Source organism: Hypanus sabinus, chromosome 10, assembly GCF_030144855.1.
Source record: "Hypanus sabinus isolate sHypSab1 chromosome 10, sHypSab1.hap1, whole genome shotgun sequence".
In the NCBI taxonomy this organism is placed as follows: Eukaryota; Metazoa; Chordata; class Chondrichthyes; order Myliobatiformes; family Dasyatidae; genus Hypanus; species Hypanus sabinus.
The window spans coordinates 25312432-25332281 of record NC_082715.1 but is presented as its reverse complement, the minus strand read 5'-3'; the positions used below and the strand labels follow the sequence as shown (position 1 = coordinate 25332281).

Here is a 19850-nt window from a genome sequence, read left to right as displayed (position 1 = left end):
TACAGGGAGAAGGCTGGGAACTGGGGTTGAGGAAGAGAAAAACAAAGGATCAGCCATGATTGAATTGGAGCAGATTTGATGGGCCAGATGGCCCTATTCTGCTCTTATGTCTTAAAGTCTTATGATATCATTTGGGAATTCTATTTTAATTAAATCAAGAAGCAAGTCTGGATTTCATGCTCAACCTTCGCAGGTTTTTAGTGATACAACTTTAACAAAAAATAATTTCACATATTAGAATGAAAACTCAGTTTTATTTTCTGTGATACTTTCAACTTCACAGAAGAATATTGAAAAATGCTAACTGTACTATTTTAGAAACATTTAAATCTTTATTACAAACTGCAGGTTTGCAAAGAATCTGGCAGCATAAGGATTAACTATTAATTGTAGTACAGTTCCAATTCTTAATGTATTCCAGAAGAAGACTGCGTATCCCAGAGGAAAGGAGGTCAGGATGTAAAACAACATTTTCCAACAGGTTCCGACCCTCTGCTCTCCCTTTTTCTGAGCACATGGTCCTCCTCCATACCCTCAATAACCAGCCACCTAGATAGAAAAAGAATATACTCCTAGTATGAAACTCAGTTTTATTTAAATGAAGCAATTAAATGTGATAAAACACTATTTACATAAATTAAGTTTGTGTACAGAGTAGAACAATTTCCTCTAAAGATATGAATAATTTAACTGCTATTAAAACTATATTTGATGTTACGTTGTGTTCCGATGCTACCCTTCACTTCATGATTGTTGTAAGAGTTCAGCTTTAGTTGTCACATTTGCATCAAAACATACAGTGAAATGTGTTGTTTTCATGTAGATTTGCAGTCCACAATTGTTGCCACATTTCCACCAACATAGCTTGCCCACAACATACTAGCTTTAACTTGTATACTTTTAGATTGTGCGAGTAAGCCAGAGCACCTGGAAGAAACTGACGTGGTCATGGGGAGAACGTACAAACTTCTTACAGACAGCAGCGGGGATTGAACCCCAATCTTACAAATGGCACTGTAAAGTATTACGCTAACAGTTTGCCTCTCTGCTTTAGAAAATTTGGCTGACTATCATCTCAGCTTCTGGTCAAGTGAGGCACAAATACAAAAGCATGCAGAATTTAAATTAATGTGACAACAATAGCTACATAGGTATGGCTATGGGACTGTACACCAATTCATATAGGGAGATGCTATTCCCTTCAAAGTTCAAAGAATTTATTATCAACGTACATATCTGTCACCATACACAACCATGAGATTATTTTCTGTGGGCATACTCAATGAAATCTGTAGAACAGATTTACTGAGTATGCATAAGTAGGACTACTACTCAGTTAAAATTAAAACATATCCCTCTTTAGATAACTTCTACTGGAGATAACCTGAATTCCTCATATCTGGATATCTTGAATGTACTGAAAGGATTTAGCAAGAAGACACCTAAAAGATTAGCTGATATCCTTCAACACTAATAATAAATTAAGTTCTAAACAAAGCAACTTTTGACTTGAGTTCTCTGGATGTCCTAGGTTTATACAAAGAGAAATGACAAAGAGTAATGAAATGACAAAGAGCATTTGAAACAAGAGAAAATCTGTAGACGCTGGAAATCCAGGCAACACACACAAAATGCTGGAGGACCTCGGCCCAAAATGTTGACAGTCTATTCTTTTCCATAGATGCTGCCTGGCCTGCTGAGTTCCAATAAGAAGAGCACTGTTCTGTGCACTGCTTCAAATAACCACTAAGGGGCGCTGCAGCATCAGAATAAGTGATTTAATATTACTTGGTTATTTGATCATTTCAGCTAGAAGTATATCAAACTAATTGGGAATATCCAAATTTCTATTCTTGTTCTTCAAGAAAAAAAAGTACTCACACAGACCTTATGTTTATTAATTTTTTGGAAAATGCTTAGCATTTCACAAAGCAAAGCACATGGCAAAATTATGCGGCATTTTAGTTGTTCATACTATGAACTGCCTAAACTAAATGATTTTTAATGAAATGCTTTCGGATTGTGAATTGCTTAATAAGTACACCAGAATTGTTGCAATGATCTACCAATGCACAAATATATCAGATATCTAAGCCTCAAAATGACTATGTATTACTTTTTGCTTTATTTTTTAATGCAGGTCCTGACGAAGGGTCTTGGCCTGAAATATTGACTGTTTATTTATTTCCATAGATGCTGCCTGACCATTGAGTTCCTGCAACATTTTGTGTGTGTTGCTTTGGATTTCCAGCATCTGAAGAATTTCTCATCTGAAGAAGACAATGCATGATCGATCTAATTGTGTTTTTCTTATAAAAATCTTTCTAAATAACGGTGTATCAAAACTGCCATACTTTAATTTTAAACAAAGCAAATGAATTTTAAATTCAGAATGATCAAAGCATAATGTGTTCTATTGGATGAAGGAGAGAAAGCCAAGGAACACCTTCATTAACCTGTCAACCAATGGATTCATGATGAGTTTCTCCTCATGGTTAGAGATTCCCCTCGCCTTCTCTCACACCTTACCCAAGGCACCCTCCCCTTGTACTACTTAAAGGTTTACTTGTCTTCTCTCATTTCTGATTAGGTTGTCAACCTGAAATAATAACTTTATTTCTCCTTCCACAAATGCTGCTTGATGTGCAAAGGGTTTCCAGCATCTTTTGTTCTGGATTTCCAGCATCAGCAGAATCTCTTACATCCAGCATTTTTTTAGTTCCAGCAAGTAGCTGACCAGTCTTTAGTCACTGTTACAGTGTAAAACTTAATTTTCCTCGGAGTTTAACTTTTCTTTGCATGCTTGTGTTTTTATATAATCATCGATTTATGTGTTTGGCTGTTGGGGTGGAGATATGTCTCCATCAAAGGTGCTCCTTCCCTCCGCTAGCCTGCAGGTCACCCTTGGGCGAGGTGTAGCACCTGCTTAGCTTCCCCCCCGCCACCCAATCAGGGTGACATGAAGCTGTGGGAGCAGGTGGTGGACGGTCGTACGAGCAGCTGGTGCAGATCACAAGTCCTGGTTATGCACCCACTGATGTCAGGCTGACAATCTCTGAAGAGCTTTGATAATGGCTGGGGTCACCCATCTTGTAAAGATACTGCCCAGAAGAAAGCAATGGCAAACTACTTCTGTGGGAAATTTTGCCACGAACAATCATGGTTACCATGATCTCCCACGTCATACAACACGGCACATACTGATGACGATGATATACGTGTATGTATCAGTGAATTTTTCAATAATCGTAGTATAGCTTATCCTGTATTTTCTAGAAGTTTCTATGCAGCAGGTGTCAGGCCACTGAATCTGACAATTTCATAGGTTGTTATTATCTCTACAATGTATTATTGTATGTTGAATCTGAGCTAATTTTTAGCACAAGACAGTCGCAATTTCTTTGTCCTTTGTTTTTTCCCCTTGTTCTTTGTTCTTGTAACACTTAATAAACAGCTGCAACCATGAAGTTTTATGCCTCATTCTTGACTTCCAAAGAATCTTTGGATCACAGAATCAGCAGGATCCAACGACACCCACCTGTCAGTTTGTTTCCTTTGTTGAGAATGTCAAGAGCAACCAAAGCTCTGTTCTGCTCGTTACTCAGGTCAGGAATAGACGGTGCCTTCTCTCCAGCCAACAGCATCCGTGGAGGCAGAAATGCCTGAAAGGTATTGGTTTGATTGAAGTTTGTGGGGAAATGAGTCGCAGCAATAAATTCTACTGCGTTGGCCCAGCTGACACCAAACTGCGCTTCAGGAGCTGAAATGTCTGCCAATCTGTCAAAGCAAACGAAAAGCAATAAAACATGCAAACCAAACAAGACTTATTGAATTTCCACTGCTTTCTGCTATTGTTTTCTACTTGAAGTGATTGATTTTTTTTAAAAAGGAAAGGTAAAGAACAGGGAACACAGTGGATAGAAATATTGATCGACGGAAAATGTCTGGGGATGATCCAATGGAGGAAGAAACACAATACATAAATCATGTGTGTGGTAAAGCAATATGTACAAAATGCTGGAGGAACTCAGCAGGCCAGGCGGAATCTATGGAAGTGAATAAACAGTTGACGTTTCAGGATGGGAATCCTAGGTGCCGGGAGGCCGTGGAAAATACAGTGGTTTTATCATTGGGAGCGAGAGCAGATCAGCAAGCACAATGCAAATGTATCAACTTAATGCAAGTCAGAACACACCACGTAAAAGTGGAGAAACTCCACTGTGCTAATAGGAAGAAGGAAGTTACCGGATAGCTCAATCTACCTATCGGAAAACTTTGGAAGTGCAACTTCGATCGATGCTACATGAGCTATCCACAGATGACGCCAAATATCATCCTGTTCTGCTAACAGCTTGATCTGGGAAAACTCCTTTGATTTTTTCAGTAGCTGTTGATTAAATAAACAAAGAAATAAATAAATGCCAGGTTTTTATAGTTTCATTTTTGCAAAATTAATTCATAGAGTTAATCCATTTGCTGATGAGATTTGGAATAAATTGGCACTTTTTAAGCCAATACACAAGATAGTTAAGGGTTAAGCTTATAGTCGGGGGGTCACATATAGCCCATACTTAGTAAAAATGACAAGTTTCTTTCTTTGAATAATTTTTTAAAATGATTATCAAGCGTTTCAATGGGATCTCATTGTATTGAAGCCATAAAACCATAGGAGCAGAATTAGGCCATTCAGCCCATCAAGTTTGCTCCATCATTTCATCATGGCTGATTTATAATCTCTCTCATCTTCATTTTCCTGCCTTCTCCAAGTAACTTTTGACACTTCTACTAATCAATAACCTATCAACCTCCGCTTTACATGACCCAATGATTTGGCCTCCACAAGCCATCTGCGACAATGAATTCCACAGATTAAGCCACCCCAATGTATAAATAAATTCTTCCTCCTCTCTGTTGTAAAGGTACATTTTTCTACTCTGAGTCTGTCCCACCTGGTCCTAGACTCCCCTTTGACACTCTCTCCACATCCTATCTATCGAGGCCTTTCAATATACAATAGGTTTCAATGAGATCCCCCTTCATTCTTCTAAACTCCTTCAAGTACAGGCCCAGAGCCATCAAATGCTCCTCATACGTTCACTATCAGAATAATTCTTATCAATCTCCTCTACATCCTCTCCAATGCCAGCACATCCTCTCTTGTACAATGGGCCCACAACTGCTCACAATAAGCTTAAATTACAGTCTACTTGTTGAAAGGCACAACTAAGTTACTTTAGTCTTTTTTCATGGCAGCCTGTGAGTCTTAAAAGGGAAAACAGTAGGCGTAACTTTCATGTGATATGTAGACATCTGGGACCATCAACACCCAGATTGCCTAGCGCAATTAGATTAGGCCAGGCATGGGCAAACTACGGCCCGCGGGCCATATGCGGCCCGTTAAGCTTTTTAATCTGGCCTGCAGAACTTGATGAAATTATATTAATAAACCTTGTTAACGTTTTTTCCCCGCAATTCTGGCATTTTCCCAATAGATGACGCACTCTATATACATTGACCTTTGTTGAGGTGCAGCGTATTACTCCACATTTGCGCTTTACTTTGTGACCTTGTGGCGACCCATTTCCTGGCACATCCGAACCGGCTCACAATTAGCCAGCGTTCCGGCTAAGAGAGATAGCCTGCGGGGATTTGCGAGCACAGAGCTCCGCATACTGGCGCGCTCTCACTGTTCTGTCATTGTCCGGGTCGTTGTTGAGTTTTGGCACAGGGGACAATTGAATAAGAAGGAGCAGGACAAGTAGACCTGCATCTCCTACCGTTTTTGAAATAAAGACAGTCAGGAGGAGAGTGATGATGATAATACCTTGAAGGATAACAGAATTTTCAGTGCTTTAAAATAATAACTGTTACTATTAAAAAAAGCTGTATTTTATTCATTTAATTTTCAGTGTTTTAAAAGTCATTTCAATAAATAGCTAAATACCATGGGACTTCAAAGACAGATATTTTGTTGTAATGCATTTGTTCATTTTCAATTGAAATTAAAGCACATGTTTTCTACATATCACATGATATTTTATTTTCTCTTATGAGGTGTATTACTCCATCCATCTGCTCCTGGTCCGGCCCCCCTGTCAAATTTTAGAACCCTTTGTGGCACTCAAGTCAAAAAGTTTGCCCACCCCTGGATTAGGCAGTCACTGTTGTTGTGTGTTGTGAGCACTTGGCTATAGTGCTCCCAAGTACACAGAGAATGTGAGGAGAAACATCTAATGATGTGTCTTTGTGGAGTATATTGGCATAAGAATCCAGCCCTTCATCTCTTTTATACCTGCACCAACTGCAGCCCATGACACACAGAACTCTTGGTCCACTTTCCCTCACACTCCCGCAGTCATTGTGTTAGACTTCAGTCCAAATCTTTCCCTACAATGTCACATACTTCACCCTTGGTACTACTGAATCCTTCATGGATCTCACGTCAGGCTCAGACCACAGTCGCTAAAAGCCAGCCGAAAGTGATTCAGGTGCATGTCGGTCAGTTGTCCTCTGGCCATTAACAGTTCTAGCAACTGCACATTCCATTTATTCTAAGAGAAGTTTGGAAACTATGTTAAGGGAACAGCTATACCGGTGCTCCCGGTGCGGCCTCCTCTACATCAGCGAGACCCGACGCAGATTGGGGGACCGCTTCGTCGAGCACCTCCGCTCCGTCTGCCAGAACAGACAGGATCTCCCGGTTGCCACCCACTTCAACTCTGCTTCACATTCTCATTCGGGTATGTCCATACATGGCCTCCTCTACTGCCATAATGAGGCCAAACTCAAGTTGGAGGAGCAACACCTCATATACCATCTGGGTAGTCTCCAGCCCCTTGGTATGAACATCGAATTCTCCAACTTCCAGTAATTCCCTCCCTCTCCCTTCACCCATCCCACTTTCACTCTGTCTCCTCCTCCAGCTGCCTATCACCTCTCTCATTATTCTGCCTTCTTCTACTACCCATAGTGCTTTCCCCTTACATTCCTTCTTCATCTCTCCTGCCTATCCCCTCCCTGCTTCCCCTCCCACACCCCTTGATCTTTCCTCTGATTGGTTTTTCACCCTCCCCCCGCCTTCTTTATAGGGCCCCTGCCCCCTCCTTCTTCAGTCCTGACGAAGGGTCTTGGCCCGGAACGTTGACTGTTCATTTCAATGGATGCTGCCCGACCTGCTGAGTTCATCCAGCTTTTGTACGTCTTGATTTGACCACAGCATCTGCAGTGTGCTTTGTGTCAGCCATAAGGGCCAAGTGCATCCTCTGACAAGGGTAGAGGATTATTTAAGAGATTCTGCCAGTGCTTAAAATCTTGAGCAACAGACACAAATTGCTGAAGGGACTCAGCAGGTCTCACGTTTCGGGATGAGACGCTTCAGAACTGGAAAGGAAGGGGGCAGAAGCCAAGCTAAGAAGCTGGAGGGAGGATGAGGAGGACATGCCGGCAGATGATAGCTGAGACCAGGTGAGGGGGAATGAGGTTAGAAGCGAGGATGTAATAGGTGGAAGAGGTGAAGAACGCCGATGGGAGTAGACAGTTGACCATGGAAGAAAGGGAAGGAGGTGAACCAGGGGGTTAGTTATTGCCGGGGGGCGGTAGGGGGACACAGGGACGACACTGCCAGTATGCCAGGTATTTGAGAGTGTAGTTGCTATTACTAAGGAGAATGTGTTTAGGAAGATGAAAAGTCTGAAGGTAGTTAAGTCACCTGGACCAGATGGACTACACCCCATGGTTCTGAAAGAGGTAGCTGAAGAGATTGTGGAGACACAAGGAATTCTGCAGATGCAGGAAATTCAAAGCCACACACACAGATGCTGGAGGAACTCAGCAGGAAAGGCTGCATGCATTGAAATGAACAAATAGCCTGCATTTTGGACCGAGGCTCTTTGTCAGGAATGTGGAGGCATTAGTAATAATCTTTCAAGAATCACTAGATTCTAGAATGGTTAGAGTCATAGAGTCATAAAACACCATGGCACAGAAACAGGCCCTTTGGCCCATCAAGTCCATGCCGAACCATTAATCTGCCTCATACCATCAGCCTCCACTTCAACCATACCCCTCCCATCCTTTCATACCCCTCCCATCCATGCACCTGCCCAAATTTCTCTTAAACATTGAACTTAAAATCACATCCACCACTTGTGCTGGCAGCTCATTCCACACTCACAACCCTCTGAGTGAAGAAAGTCCCCCTCATGTTCCTATTGTGTATTTAATATTTCAGTGGTATTTGAGCAATACTGTAAATACATTGTTTGATTAAGCATTCTTTGTTTGTTTAAATAATCCATTATGGGTTATAGGTAAAAGTACGTGAATGACATTCATCGTCATGCTACCATGTGAGACGTGTGTCTCACTAGAAATAAAAAGTTACACACATCTCTCGGGCTCCCTTGTTTTCCTTTTGATTGGCTTTAGGTTCTGGAGTTACAAAGCCTAAAAGTTCCACTTGAACATTTCACCTTTCACTCTTAACCCATGACCTCTAGTTCTAGTCTCACCCAAACTCAGTGAAACAAGCCTGCTTGCATTTTCCCTGTCTATACCCCTCATAATCTTGTATACCTGTATCAAAGCTCCCCTCAATCTTTCATGTTCTCAAGAATCAAGCCCTTCCCTATACAACCTTCTCTATAATTCAGGTCCTCAAGTCCCAGCAATATCCTTATAAAATTACTCTTTCAATCTTGCTTGCATCTTTCCTGTAGAGAGGTGACCAAAACTGGACACAATGCTCCAATTTAGGCCTCACCCATGTTATGCATTTCCAACTTAACATCCCAACTCCAGTACTCTGACCTATGAAGGCCAAATGCCGTAAGCTTTCCTAAACACCCTATCTACCTTTGGCACCACTTTCAAGGGATTATGGACCTGTATTTTAGATCCCTTGTTCTACTGCACGGCACAGTGTCTTACCACTCACCCTGTAAGTCCTACCGAAGTTCAACATCTCACACTTATCTGCATTAAATTCCATCTGCCATTTTCCAGCCCATTTCACCAGCTGGCCCAGATCCCACTGCAAACTTTGATAGTCCCCCTTGCTGCCCACTGCACCCTAATCTCAGTGGCATCCACACATTTGCTGATCCAGTTTACCACATTATCATCTGGATTGTTGATCATTTGGAAAACAGAACATTAGGAAAGCTGCAGGCCTCGATGGTGTCTCACCTGGTACTCTAATGCACTGCGCAGATCAGCTATCACCTGTCTCCACTGAGATATTTCACACCTCGCTGTTATAATGCAGAGGTCTTGACTGCTTTAAAGCTGCTATAATCGGTCCAGTCCCCAGAAGACTAGATCACTGGATTATAGGCCAGTCACTCTGACTTCAGTACTTATGAAAACCTTTGAACATCTGATGTTGGCCTGGCATAAGTCCATTACAGATCCTCTTCTTGACCTACTAGAGCAAATCACTCAGTTGAGGATGCAGTTAATTGTGCCTTCATTACATTTTTCAACGTTTGGACTTCCCCAACACCTATATGAGGATCTTGTTTGTGGATTTTAGTTCCTCCATCAACACTATTGTTCTGGAGTTGCTCCACAGCAAGCTAACCCAGCGAGCAGTGCCCTATAGTATCTATCAGTGGATTATGGACTTCCTAACAGGAAGGAAGCAGTGTGTAAGGCAGGCTCCTACTTGTCCAATCCAATGTCTATAAGCAAAGGCTCTCCACAAAGCTGTGTCCTTTCGTCCCTTCTGTTCTCACCCTATACAAATATCCGTACTATCACAGATAAATCCATTAAAATCCTAAAGCTCGCTGCTGACATGACTGTAGCTGGTCTCATTTTTAATATGATGCGACCAGCTATCAAAGAGAAGTAAACCGTCTTTCATATGGAGTATTCATAACAACTTGGAGCTTAATGCTATCAAGTCAGTGGAAATGGGGAGTGACTTTCACCAACAAGCCCCTACCTGGTCCCCCTTTGGAAATTAATAGTCAGGCTGTGTCTGTGGTCGAGTCATTCAAATTCCTGGGGACTACCATTACCAATACATTGAAGTGGGACAAGTGTGTTATACTCATCACTAGGGAAGACCAGCAGAAACTGTTCTTCTTACGCCAGCTTAGGAAGCTTATCATCTTAGGAAATATCCTGATGAGTTCTTATTCAGCTATCACTAAGAGTGTTGTGACCTCCTCCATCACTGTTTGGTTTCCTGCCACCTCCTCCCAAGTCCAGGTCCAGTGACAGCAAGAGGTTCCCCTCAGCAGCAAAGACCATCAGTTGTTAGCTACCAACATTGTCAGAGTGAAGAGAAGAGCTGGAAAGATTACTGCCGGCTCCCCCAACCGTAGCAGTCACCTATTCACCAAATTGTCATCAAGGAGATGCGAAAAGTCCATCACCACCAGGACCACACATCGTCTCTGAAGCTTTTTTCCTGTAGCTATCCAGCTTCTCAATGAAACCCACTCCAGTGTAATACCCTAACTGTCCCTACACATCTGTTAAGTGGTCTTTCCTGCTCTCCTTGTTCTGTCGATAATTATTTAGTTGGTTCATATGTTCACATTTATTTAAATCTGATTATTGACATTTGCACTAATTGTTGATTGCCCATGGCAGTTTCCGCAATTGTCTTGTAAATTGTTCGATGTTATTGTACCATCTGTTATGTTATTGTCCTGAGTTTTATACTTGGCACCAAACCACAATTTACTCTGGTATCACAAAATGCTGGTGGAACACAGCAGGCCAGGTAGCATCTGTAAGGAGAAGCACTGTTGACATTTTGGGCCAAGACCCTTCTTCAGGACTAACCGAAAGGAAAGATAGAGATTTGAAAGTAGTGGGGGGAGGGGGAAATGCGAAATGATAGGAGAAGACCGGAGGGGGTGGGATGAAGCTGAGAGCTGGAAAGGTGATTTGCGAAAGTGATACAGAGCTGGAGAAGGGAAAGGATCATGGGACGGGAGGCCTCGGGAGAAAGAAAGGGGGGGGGGAGCACCAGAGGGAGATGGAGAACAGGCAGAGTGATGGGCAGAGAGAGAAATAAAAAATGAACAACTAAATATGTCAGGGATGGGGTAAGAAGAGGAGGAGGGGTATTAACGGAAGTTAGAGAAGTCAATGTTTATGCCATCAGGTTGGAGGCTACCCAGCCGGTATATAAGGTGTTGTTCCTCCAACCTGAGTGTGGCTTCATCTTGACAGTAGAGGAGGCCATGGATAGACATATCAGAATGAGACTGGGATGTGGAATTAAAAGGTGTGGCCACTGGGAGATCCTGCTTTTTCTGGTGGACCGAGCGTAGGTGTTCAGCGAAACGGTCTCCCAGTCTGCATCGGGTCTCACCAATATATAAAAGGCCACTCCGGGAGCACCGGACGCAGTATACCACACCAGCCAACTCACAGGTGAAGTGTCGTCTCACCTGGAAGGACTGTCTGGGGTCCTGAATGGTGGTGAGGGAGGAAGTGTAAGGGCAGGTGTAGCACTTGTTCTGCTTACAAGGGTAAGTACCAGGAGGGTGATCGGTGGGAAGGGATGGGGGGAATGAGTGGACATGTGAGTCATGTAGGGAGTGATCCCTGCGAAAAGCAGAAAGAGGGGGAGGGAAAGATGTGCTTGGTAGTGGGATCCCGTTGGAGGTGGCGGAAGTTACGGAGAATTATACGTTGGACCTGGAGGCTGGTGGGGTGGTAGGTGAGGACAAGGGGAACCCTATCCCGAGTGGGGTGGTGGGCAGATGGAGTGAGGGCAGATGTGCAGGAAATGGGCGAGATGCATTTGAGAGCAGAGTTGATGGTGGAAGAAGGGAAGCCCCTTTGTTTAAGAAACAAGACATCTCCTTCATCCTGGAATGAAAAGCCTCATCCTGAGAGCAGATGCGGTGGAGATGGAGGAATTGTGAGAAGGAGATAGCATTTTTGCAAGAGACAGGGTGGGAAGAGGAATAGTCCAGGTAGCTGTGAGAGTCTGTAGGCTTATAGTAGATATCAGTAGATAAACCACCTCCATAGATGGAGACAGAATGATCAAGAAAGGGGAGGGAGGTGTTGGAAATCTACTATAAGCCTCTCTCTCTCTCTCTCTCTCTCTCTCTCTCTCTATCTCTCTGCCCATCACTCTGCCTGTTCTCCATCTCCGTCTGGTGCTCCCCCCTCCCCTTTCTTTCTCCTGAGGCCTCCCGTCCCATGATCCTTTTCCTTCTCCAGCTCTGTATCACTTTCGCCAATCACCTTCCCAGCTCTTAGCTTCATCCCACCCCCTCCGGTCTTCTCCTATCATTTCGCATTTTCCCCTCCCCCAACTACTTCCAAATCTCTTACTATCTTTCCTTTCGGTTGGTCCTGACGAAGGGTCTCAGCCCGAAACGACAACAGCGCTTCTCCCTATAGATGCAGCCTGGCTTGCTGTGTTCCACCAGCATTTTGTGTGCGTTGTTTTGAATTTCCAGCATCTGCAGATTTCTTCGTATTTATTCTGGTATGTTTCACATACTGGCAATAAAGCAATTCAGATTCTGATTCAGATGACAGACAACAACGGATCCGGCACCAATCCCTACGGCACACCACGAGTCACGGGCCTCCAGTCAGAGAGGAAACCACCTACAACCACTCCCTGGCTTCTTCCACCAAGCCAATGACTAATCCAATTTATCACCTCATTTTCAATGTCAAGTGACTGAATCATCTTGACCAATCATGCAGGACCTTGTTATAGCCCTTACTAAAGTCCATCTCAACAACATCTACTGTCTTGCTTTCACCAACGTTCCTGGTCACTTCCTTGAAAAACACGATTACATTGGTTGGACACGACTTACCACTCACAAAGCCATGTTAACTATTCCTAATCAGTCCCTGTCTATCCAAAAACTTTTATATATAGTCTCTTAGAATACCTTCCAGTAACTTTCCCACTACTGATGTCAGACTCACTGGCCTATAACGTCCTGGCTTATTCTTAAAGTCTTTCTTAAATATCAGAAGTACATTAGCTATCAAGCTAAGGCATCAGTATCAAGAATTTACAAGTTCCCAAAGATACACAAGGAGGGCTATCTGAGGCCTGTCATCAGAGGAATAGATTCTCCAACTTACTACCTTGCTAAGCAATTAATTACCATGCGGTCTCCCTCTGTTGGGGGCTGTGAGCATCACGTCACCAAATCAGAATCAGGTTTATTATCACTGGCATGTGACGTGAAATTTGTTAACTTAGCAGCAGCAGTTCAATGCAATACAAAATCTAGCAGAGGAAAAAAACACTAAATAAATAATAAATAAGTAAATTAATTACAGTATATGTATATTGAATAGATTTTTTAAAATGCTAAAACAGTAATACTGTATATTTAAAAAAAGTGAGGTAGTGCCCAAAAATTCAATGTCCATTTAACAATCCGCTGGCAGAGAGGAAGAAGCTGTTCCTGAATTGTTGAGTGTGTGCCTTCAGGCTTCTGTACCTCCCACCTGATGGTAACAGCAAGAAAAGGGCATGCCCTGGGGGCTGGAGGTCCTTAATAATGGACACTGCCTTTCTGAGACACCGTTCCCTGAAGATGTCCTGGGTACTTTGTAGGCCAGTGCCCAAGATAGAGCTGACTAGATTTACAACTTTCTGCAGCTTCTTTCAGTCCTGTGCAGTAGCCCCTCCATACCAGACAGTGATGCAGCCTGTCAGAATGCTCACCACGGTACAACTATAGAAGTTTTTGAGTGTATTCGTTGACATGCCATATCTCTTCAAACTCCTAATAAAGTATAGCTGCTGTCTTGCCTTCTAACTACATCGATATGTTGGGACCAGGTTAGATCCTCAGAGATCTTGACACCCAGAAACTTGAAACTGCTCACTCTCTCCACTTCTGATCCCTCTATGAGGATTGGTTTGTGCTCCTTCATCTTACCCTTCCTGAAGTCCACCATCAGCTCTTTCATCTTACTGATGTTGAATGCCAGGTTGTTGCTGCGTCATCACTCCACCAGTTGGCATATCTCACTCCTGGACACCCTCTCGTCACCACCTGACATTCTACCAACAATGGTTGTATTGTCAGCAAATTTATAGATGGTATTTGAGCTGTACCTAGCCACACAGTCATGGGTTTAGAGAGATTAGAGCAGTGGGCTAAGCACACAACACTGGGGTGCACCGGCGTTGATCATCAGCGAGGAGGAGATGTTATCACCAATCCACACAGATTGTGGTCTTCCGGTTAGGAAGTCGAGGATCCAATTGCAGAGGGAGGTACAGAGGCCCAGGTTCTGCAACTTCTCAATCAGGATTGTGGAAATGATGGTATTAAATGCTGAGCTATAGTCGATGAACAGCATTCTGACATAGGTGCTTGTGTTGTCCAGGTGGTCTAAAGCTGTGTGGAGAGTCTTTGAGATTGTGTCTGCTGTTGACCTATTGTGATGATAAGCAAATTGCAATGGGTCCAGGTCCTTGCTGGGGCAAGAGTTCAATCTAGTCATGACCAACATCTCAATTCTAGTCATGACCAACCTATAATTCGACCAACGTCATAAAAATGATAACCAACATTCAGCCGACCCCAGAGGACATAATGGTCAGTTTCGACATGATGCTCCTGGTCATGAGAGTTCCCATTAAGGACAGTTTGGTCCTCCTGCGGTCAAGATTTGACCTTTTTGAACCTCCCCTTACATCAATGTACTTCCTCTATAAGAGGAACTGCAATGATCAAATGGACAGAGTGGCCATGGATTCGGCTTTGTCGCCAGCTATTGCTAATTTCTACATGGAGGACTTTGAAGAGAGGACTTTGTGTTCATCTCCCTTATACCCCAAAAGCTTCTTCAGATACAGTGAAATCATGTTCATAGTGTATCCTCATAGACTCCTGGCACTCCTATAGTTCACAACCATCTGAACAGCATACATCCAAACATTCAATTTATGATGAAGATGGAGAAGAATGGTTGCCTCTCATTCCTGGCCATTCTAATAGCAGACAGTAGCTTCAGACATGACATCTATCGGAAACCCACTCACACGCACTTATACCTCAGCAATAACAGCACCATCACACCTCCCAATATAGAACAATTCTTTCTACTTTGATTAACTGTGCAAAACCATTTCAAACCTGGAGAATCTCCACAAGGATTCAGGAGGATTACACACAACATTCCTACTGAACGGTATCACTCGAGCCCTTAAATGGAAAACCAGTAAACCTCACGACAGGGAGGAACCTATCGTTAGCCTGCCTTCCCTATACTCCCACGGTTTCTGGAAGGATCACCAGGATCCTGAAGAAAGACTGGATTAATACCATCCACAAAGCCATCGTGAAGCTCAAGTCACAGCTTATGTGGGTCAAAGATAACCTGGCGTTTACAGGCTCCCTGTGAATGCAGAGCAGCGTATATCAGCCAGACGGGATCAAGGAACACAGGAGGTGCATCCGTTTGGATTACCCACAGAAATCAGCAGTAGCAGAACATTGCATTCACAATGGCCATAGGATTGACTTTGATGGCACAAAACCACTGTGCCACTCCAATGGGTTTTGGGACTGGCTGGTGAAGGAAGCCATTGAAATAAAATAGAGGAAAATAATTTTAACAAAGACCAAGATCTCACTCTAAGTAAGAACAAGAGTTTGATTGTAAAGAAGATGAGAGAGTAGAAATCTGATTGGATGAGGACTATCCAATCAGGAGGGACAGACTAGAGGGTTATAAATATCACCAGGATAGACATGTGCAGGCATCATCCCTGATGAAAATGGCGGAGATTGTCATCAAAACTTTGGTTACAATTCTTAACTGTACCCGGCTGGAAGCCTGAGAAGAGTTTATTTATCCACCAATCTTCCGGCACCTCACCCATGGTAAAGGATGTTTTAAATATCTCTGCTAAGGCCCCTGCAATTTCTGCGCTAGCCTCCCAGGGTCCAAGGGAACACATTGTCAGGCCCTGGGGATTTATCTACCTTAATTTTCCTCAGGACAGCAAGAACCACCTCCTCTGCAATCTATGTAGGGTTCATGATCTGTCTATGGCACTGCAGATTCTGCATCCATGTCCCAAATAATGATGTAAGAAATGTAAGACAGAGGTAAGAAATCCAGTTAAGACTTTCCCCATCTCTTTTGGCTCCAGACATTGATTACCACTCTGATCTTCCCAAGGACCAATTTTGTCCCTTGATGTCCTGTTGCCCTTAATATATCTGTAGAAGCCCTTATGATTCTCCTTCACCTTGTCTGCTATGTACCTCCCTTTCCTTAATCAGAGCTTCAAAATCTTTTGAAAACAAAGGTATCCTGAACCTGTTATCCTTGCCTTTTATTCAGACAGGAACATACAAACTCTGTACCCTCAAAATTTCACTTTTGAAGGCTTCCCACTTACCAAATACACATTTGCCAGAAAACAACCTGTCCCAATTCACACTTACTGGATGCTTCCTCTTGCCATCAAAATGGGCCTTTCTCCAATTTAGAATCTCAACCCTATTCTGGAACTGTTCCAGAATCTGGTGATTCTTGAAAGATTATTACTAATGCCTCCACAATCCCTTCAGCCACCTCTTTCAGAATCCTGGGGTGTACACCATGTGGTCCAGGTGACTTATTTACCTTCAGATCATTCAGTTTCCCAAGAGCCTTCTCTCTAGTAGTGGTAACTTCACACACTTCTTGACCACTGACACCTGGAACTTCCACTATACTACTAATGATTTCCACTGTGAAGACTGATGCAAAATACTTGTTCAGTTCGTCTGCCATTTATGTGCCCCGTTACTACTTTGCTGGCATTGTTTTGCAGTGGTACCTGAAGAAATTTTTGGTATCTTCTTTAATAGTATTGACTAGTTTGCTTTTGTATTCCAACTTTACATTCTTAAATAACTTCTTTCGTTCCCTTCTGTTGGTTTTTAAATGCTTCCCAATCCTTTAATTTCCCACTATTTTTTGCTCTATTGCATGCCTTCTTTTTGGCTTTTATGTTGGCTTTGACTTAGGTTGTTAGCCACAGTTGTGTCATCTTGCCTTTAGAATAGTTCAGAACAGGTCTGTTTTGTCACTTAAATGAAATGAAATGAAATATCTTTATTGTCATTGCTTAGTACAATTTGTCATGCACCAATACAGCGAAAATGAGTTTGCAACTCTCGTACTCAATGCTATAAAACTATAATATTCTAGCTAGTTGTATATTCAGGGAGACATCCCTCAACACTGTACCAAAAGGTATATATTTTGGGTGTCTCAAGATTGTGGAGACAGCCATCAATATTGAATATTCAGAGAGGCTCTGCGGGTTGAGATGCGCTCCCATTATAAATATGTAATTCTGCAAAATTGTCTATCGACATTAAATGTCATTATAGCTATTGAAATGGTAATTAATTGTTTATTATTGTCTTTGTGTTCAAAATGTTTAAAACATTGTGGGACAAGAAGTGAATGAGACTACTGCCAAAAGTTCTGCTGTGTTAAAGAAATTAAATTATATCTCCCAGCTTCAGCTTCTGTGTAGCTCAGTTTGGTTCCTGATCTAAGGCGGTGCATGTCGGAGACACATTATCAGATACAAGCGACAGGATGTGTTCTTTCTGCCCTGCATGAAAGGTTATCAAGTTACTGTCTGTTCTGTATCTTATAGGTACCACGGTAAGTATATCAATATGTGCAAAATTTCAAAACTTTGCAAGTTAGCATACCTGAAATAATGTTGTCCATTTAGACATCATTTCAGGGTTCTGCGCATGGCAGCCAGCTGTGGTGTAGCAAAACTTATCCATGTATTCTTCAGGTGGCAATATTTTTATTTCAAATGGCCAGTCCTCGAAGAAGCCTGCTTCAACTGCTCCCAGAAAGGGTATTGTAGCCAGATAGTAATTCATACCTAATACAAAAGTACACAGCAAATTATATAAAACTCTTAATATTATTGTCCATAAAGCATGGGAAAAAAAACATTCATGTTAGTCGTCAGTACTTCAAAACCATATTCAAACAGATCTCAAATTTCAAAGTCAAATATAAATTTTGTATTTCGAAGTAAGTTGATTACAAAAGTGTGTGTATGTTTCCATATACTGTCTTGTGATTAGTTTTCTTGCAGGCATTTACAGGAGAAAAAAGAATGGGTGGCATGTTGGCATTGCGGTTAGCACAACACTTTTCAGTATAGGCGACCCGAGTTCAGTTCATGCTGCTAGTTGTTAGGAGTTTGTACGTTGTCTCCCTGAATGTGTGGGTTTCCTCCAGGTGCTCCGGTTTCCTCCCACAGTCCAACAACATACCAGTTGGTCGGTTAATTGATCATTGTAAATTTTCCCGTAATCCGGCTTAGGATTAAGTTGGGAGATTGCAGGGTGGCTCAGCTCAAAGGGCCAGAAGGGCCTATTCTATGCTGTATTTCAATAAAAATAAATTCAAGAGAACCAACAAAAAAAAACATACTGAACATAAACAAAGTTTGGCAAGCGATCAATGATCTCTTTTCACAAGCTACTTGCACTGAGTCTCTTCTCGTTCCTTTCAATTTCCCTTCACAGGTATGAGATGATTTCCCCCTCCTGTCACTTTACTAAGTTTACTATTGTATTTCAATTTACTACTTTTAAAAATGGTAAAAATACAATTTACTATTGTTACTATTGTATTTCACATCCAATACCTTGGAGACATCCTCTCAATTATTTAAAATAGACACACTTTGTTCAAAGATCATTTATTATCAAAGTTTGTGTAATGTATGGATCTATTTCTTTTAGAGCAATAACCCCTCTCCCTAAGCACTAGGTATTGATCTGCTGTCAGCACATGGTGTGTTATCTCTGCATGTGCATTGTTCTCTCTCTCACTGCAATGTGAATACACCAGTTAAAGCCATCTCCCATGAACGTGCTTTAATTTAGTATATATATTAAATTGTACATGTAGCTTAGAAAAATAGAGGGCTATGGGTAACACTAGGTAATTTCTAATGTAAGGACATATTCAGCACAGCTTTGTGGGCCGAAGGGCCTGTGTTATGCTGTAGGTTTTCTATGTTTCTATGTTTCTAGTATAGTTATGCATAGATACAACAAATTTGCAACGATTACATACCTGAATGTCAGAAAATATTACGAACTGCACCGACAGTTACAGGACTATACAGGGAGAGTCAAACAGCATGAGAAAGCTGAAGGACCCCCGAGTAACAGAGCTCCCATTGTAAATGTGTAATTCTGCAAAATTATTTAGCACACTAAATTTAAAATGAAAATAATGCAGCAATGGCTTCAACTTGGAAAGCTGACAAACTTGATTTATAATGAAGGCTGGGAGTCATATATTGAGAGGGTTGACCTGTATTGTAGCTAAAATGATGTGGAGAAGCAAAAGAAAACTTCTTATCTTAATGGGCCCAAGAAGATACAGTCTCTCATGCAACTTTGTAACCCTTTAAAGGCCAGCAAACAAGATGTTTGACAAACTTGTTATAATCTTTACAAAATCACTTGAGCCCTAAACCACTGGTAATAGCTGAGAGATTTAGATTTTACAAAAGGAACCAGTCAAAAGATGAAAGCCTTTCTGAATTTCAGAACTGCGCAAACTTTCCCAGTACTGTGACTTTAGAGATGGACTTTCTGTTGCATTAAGGGACTAAGTGGTGTGCATAGTCAAAGCACTCAAATAAGGCCACTGGCAGAAAGATACTTAAACATAAAACATGAATTGATCATTGCAATATTATTAGAAACTGCAGCAGAACTACACAAGAGCAGGTTAGAATGTGAAATGCACAAAATGTCCCTGAATGGTGCAAAAGGCCAAAGATGTTATTGATGTGGTAAATCCTCCCATGATTCAAATGACTGTTGGCT

At 42.1% G+C, this 19850-nt stretch overlaps 1 protein-coding gene across 1 annotated transcript in view; it reads right to left on the bottom strand.

The window, feature by feature from the left end:
- Positions 1-376: 376 nt before the first annotated feature.
- Positions 377-19850, bottom strand: part of LOC132400411 (protein LEG1 homolog) — a 35178-nt gene continuing 15704 nt past the window's right edge. Inside the window, exons 3-6 of the mRNA XM_059981351.1 lie at positions 17691-17875; positions 4263-4387; positions 3509-3777; positions 377-549 (exon numbers count right to left, since the gene is read on the bottom strand). Coding sequence (XP_059837334.1) covers positions 377-549; positions 3509-3777; positions 4263-4387; positions 17691-17875 — 752 coding nt within the window. The remainder of the gene's footprint in view (positions 550-3508; positions 3778-4262; positions 4388-17690; positions 17876-19850) is intronic.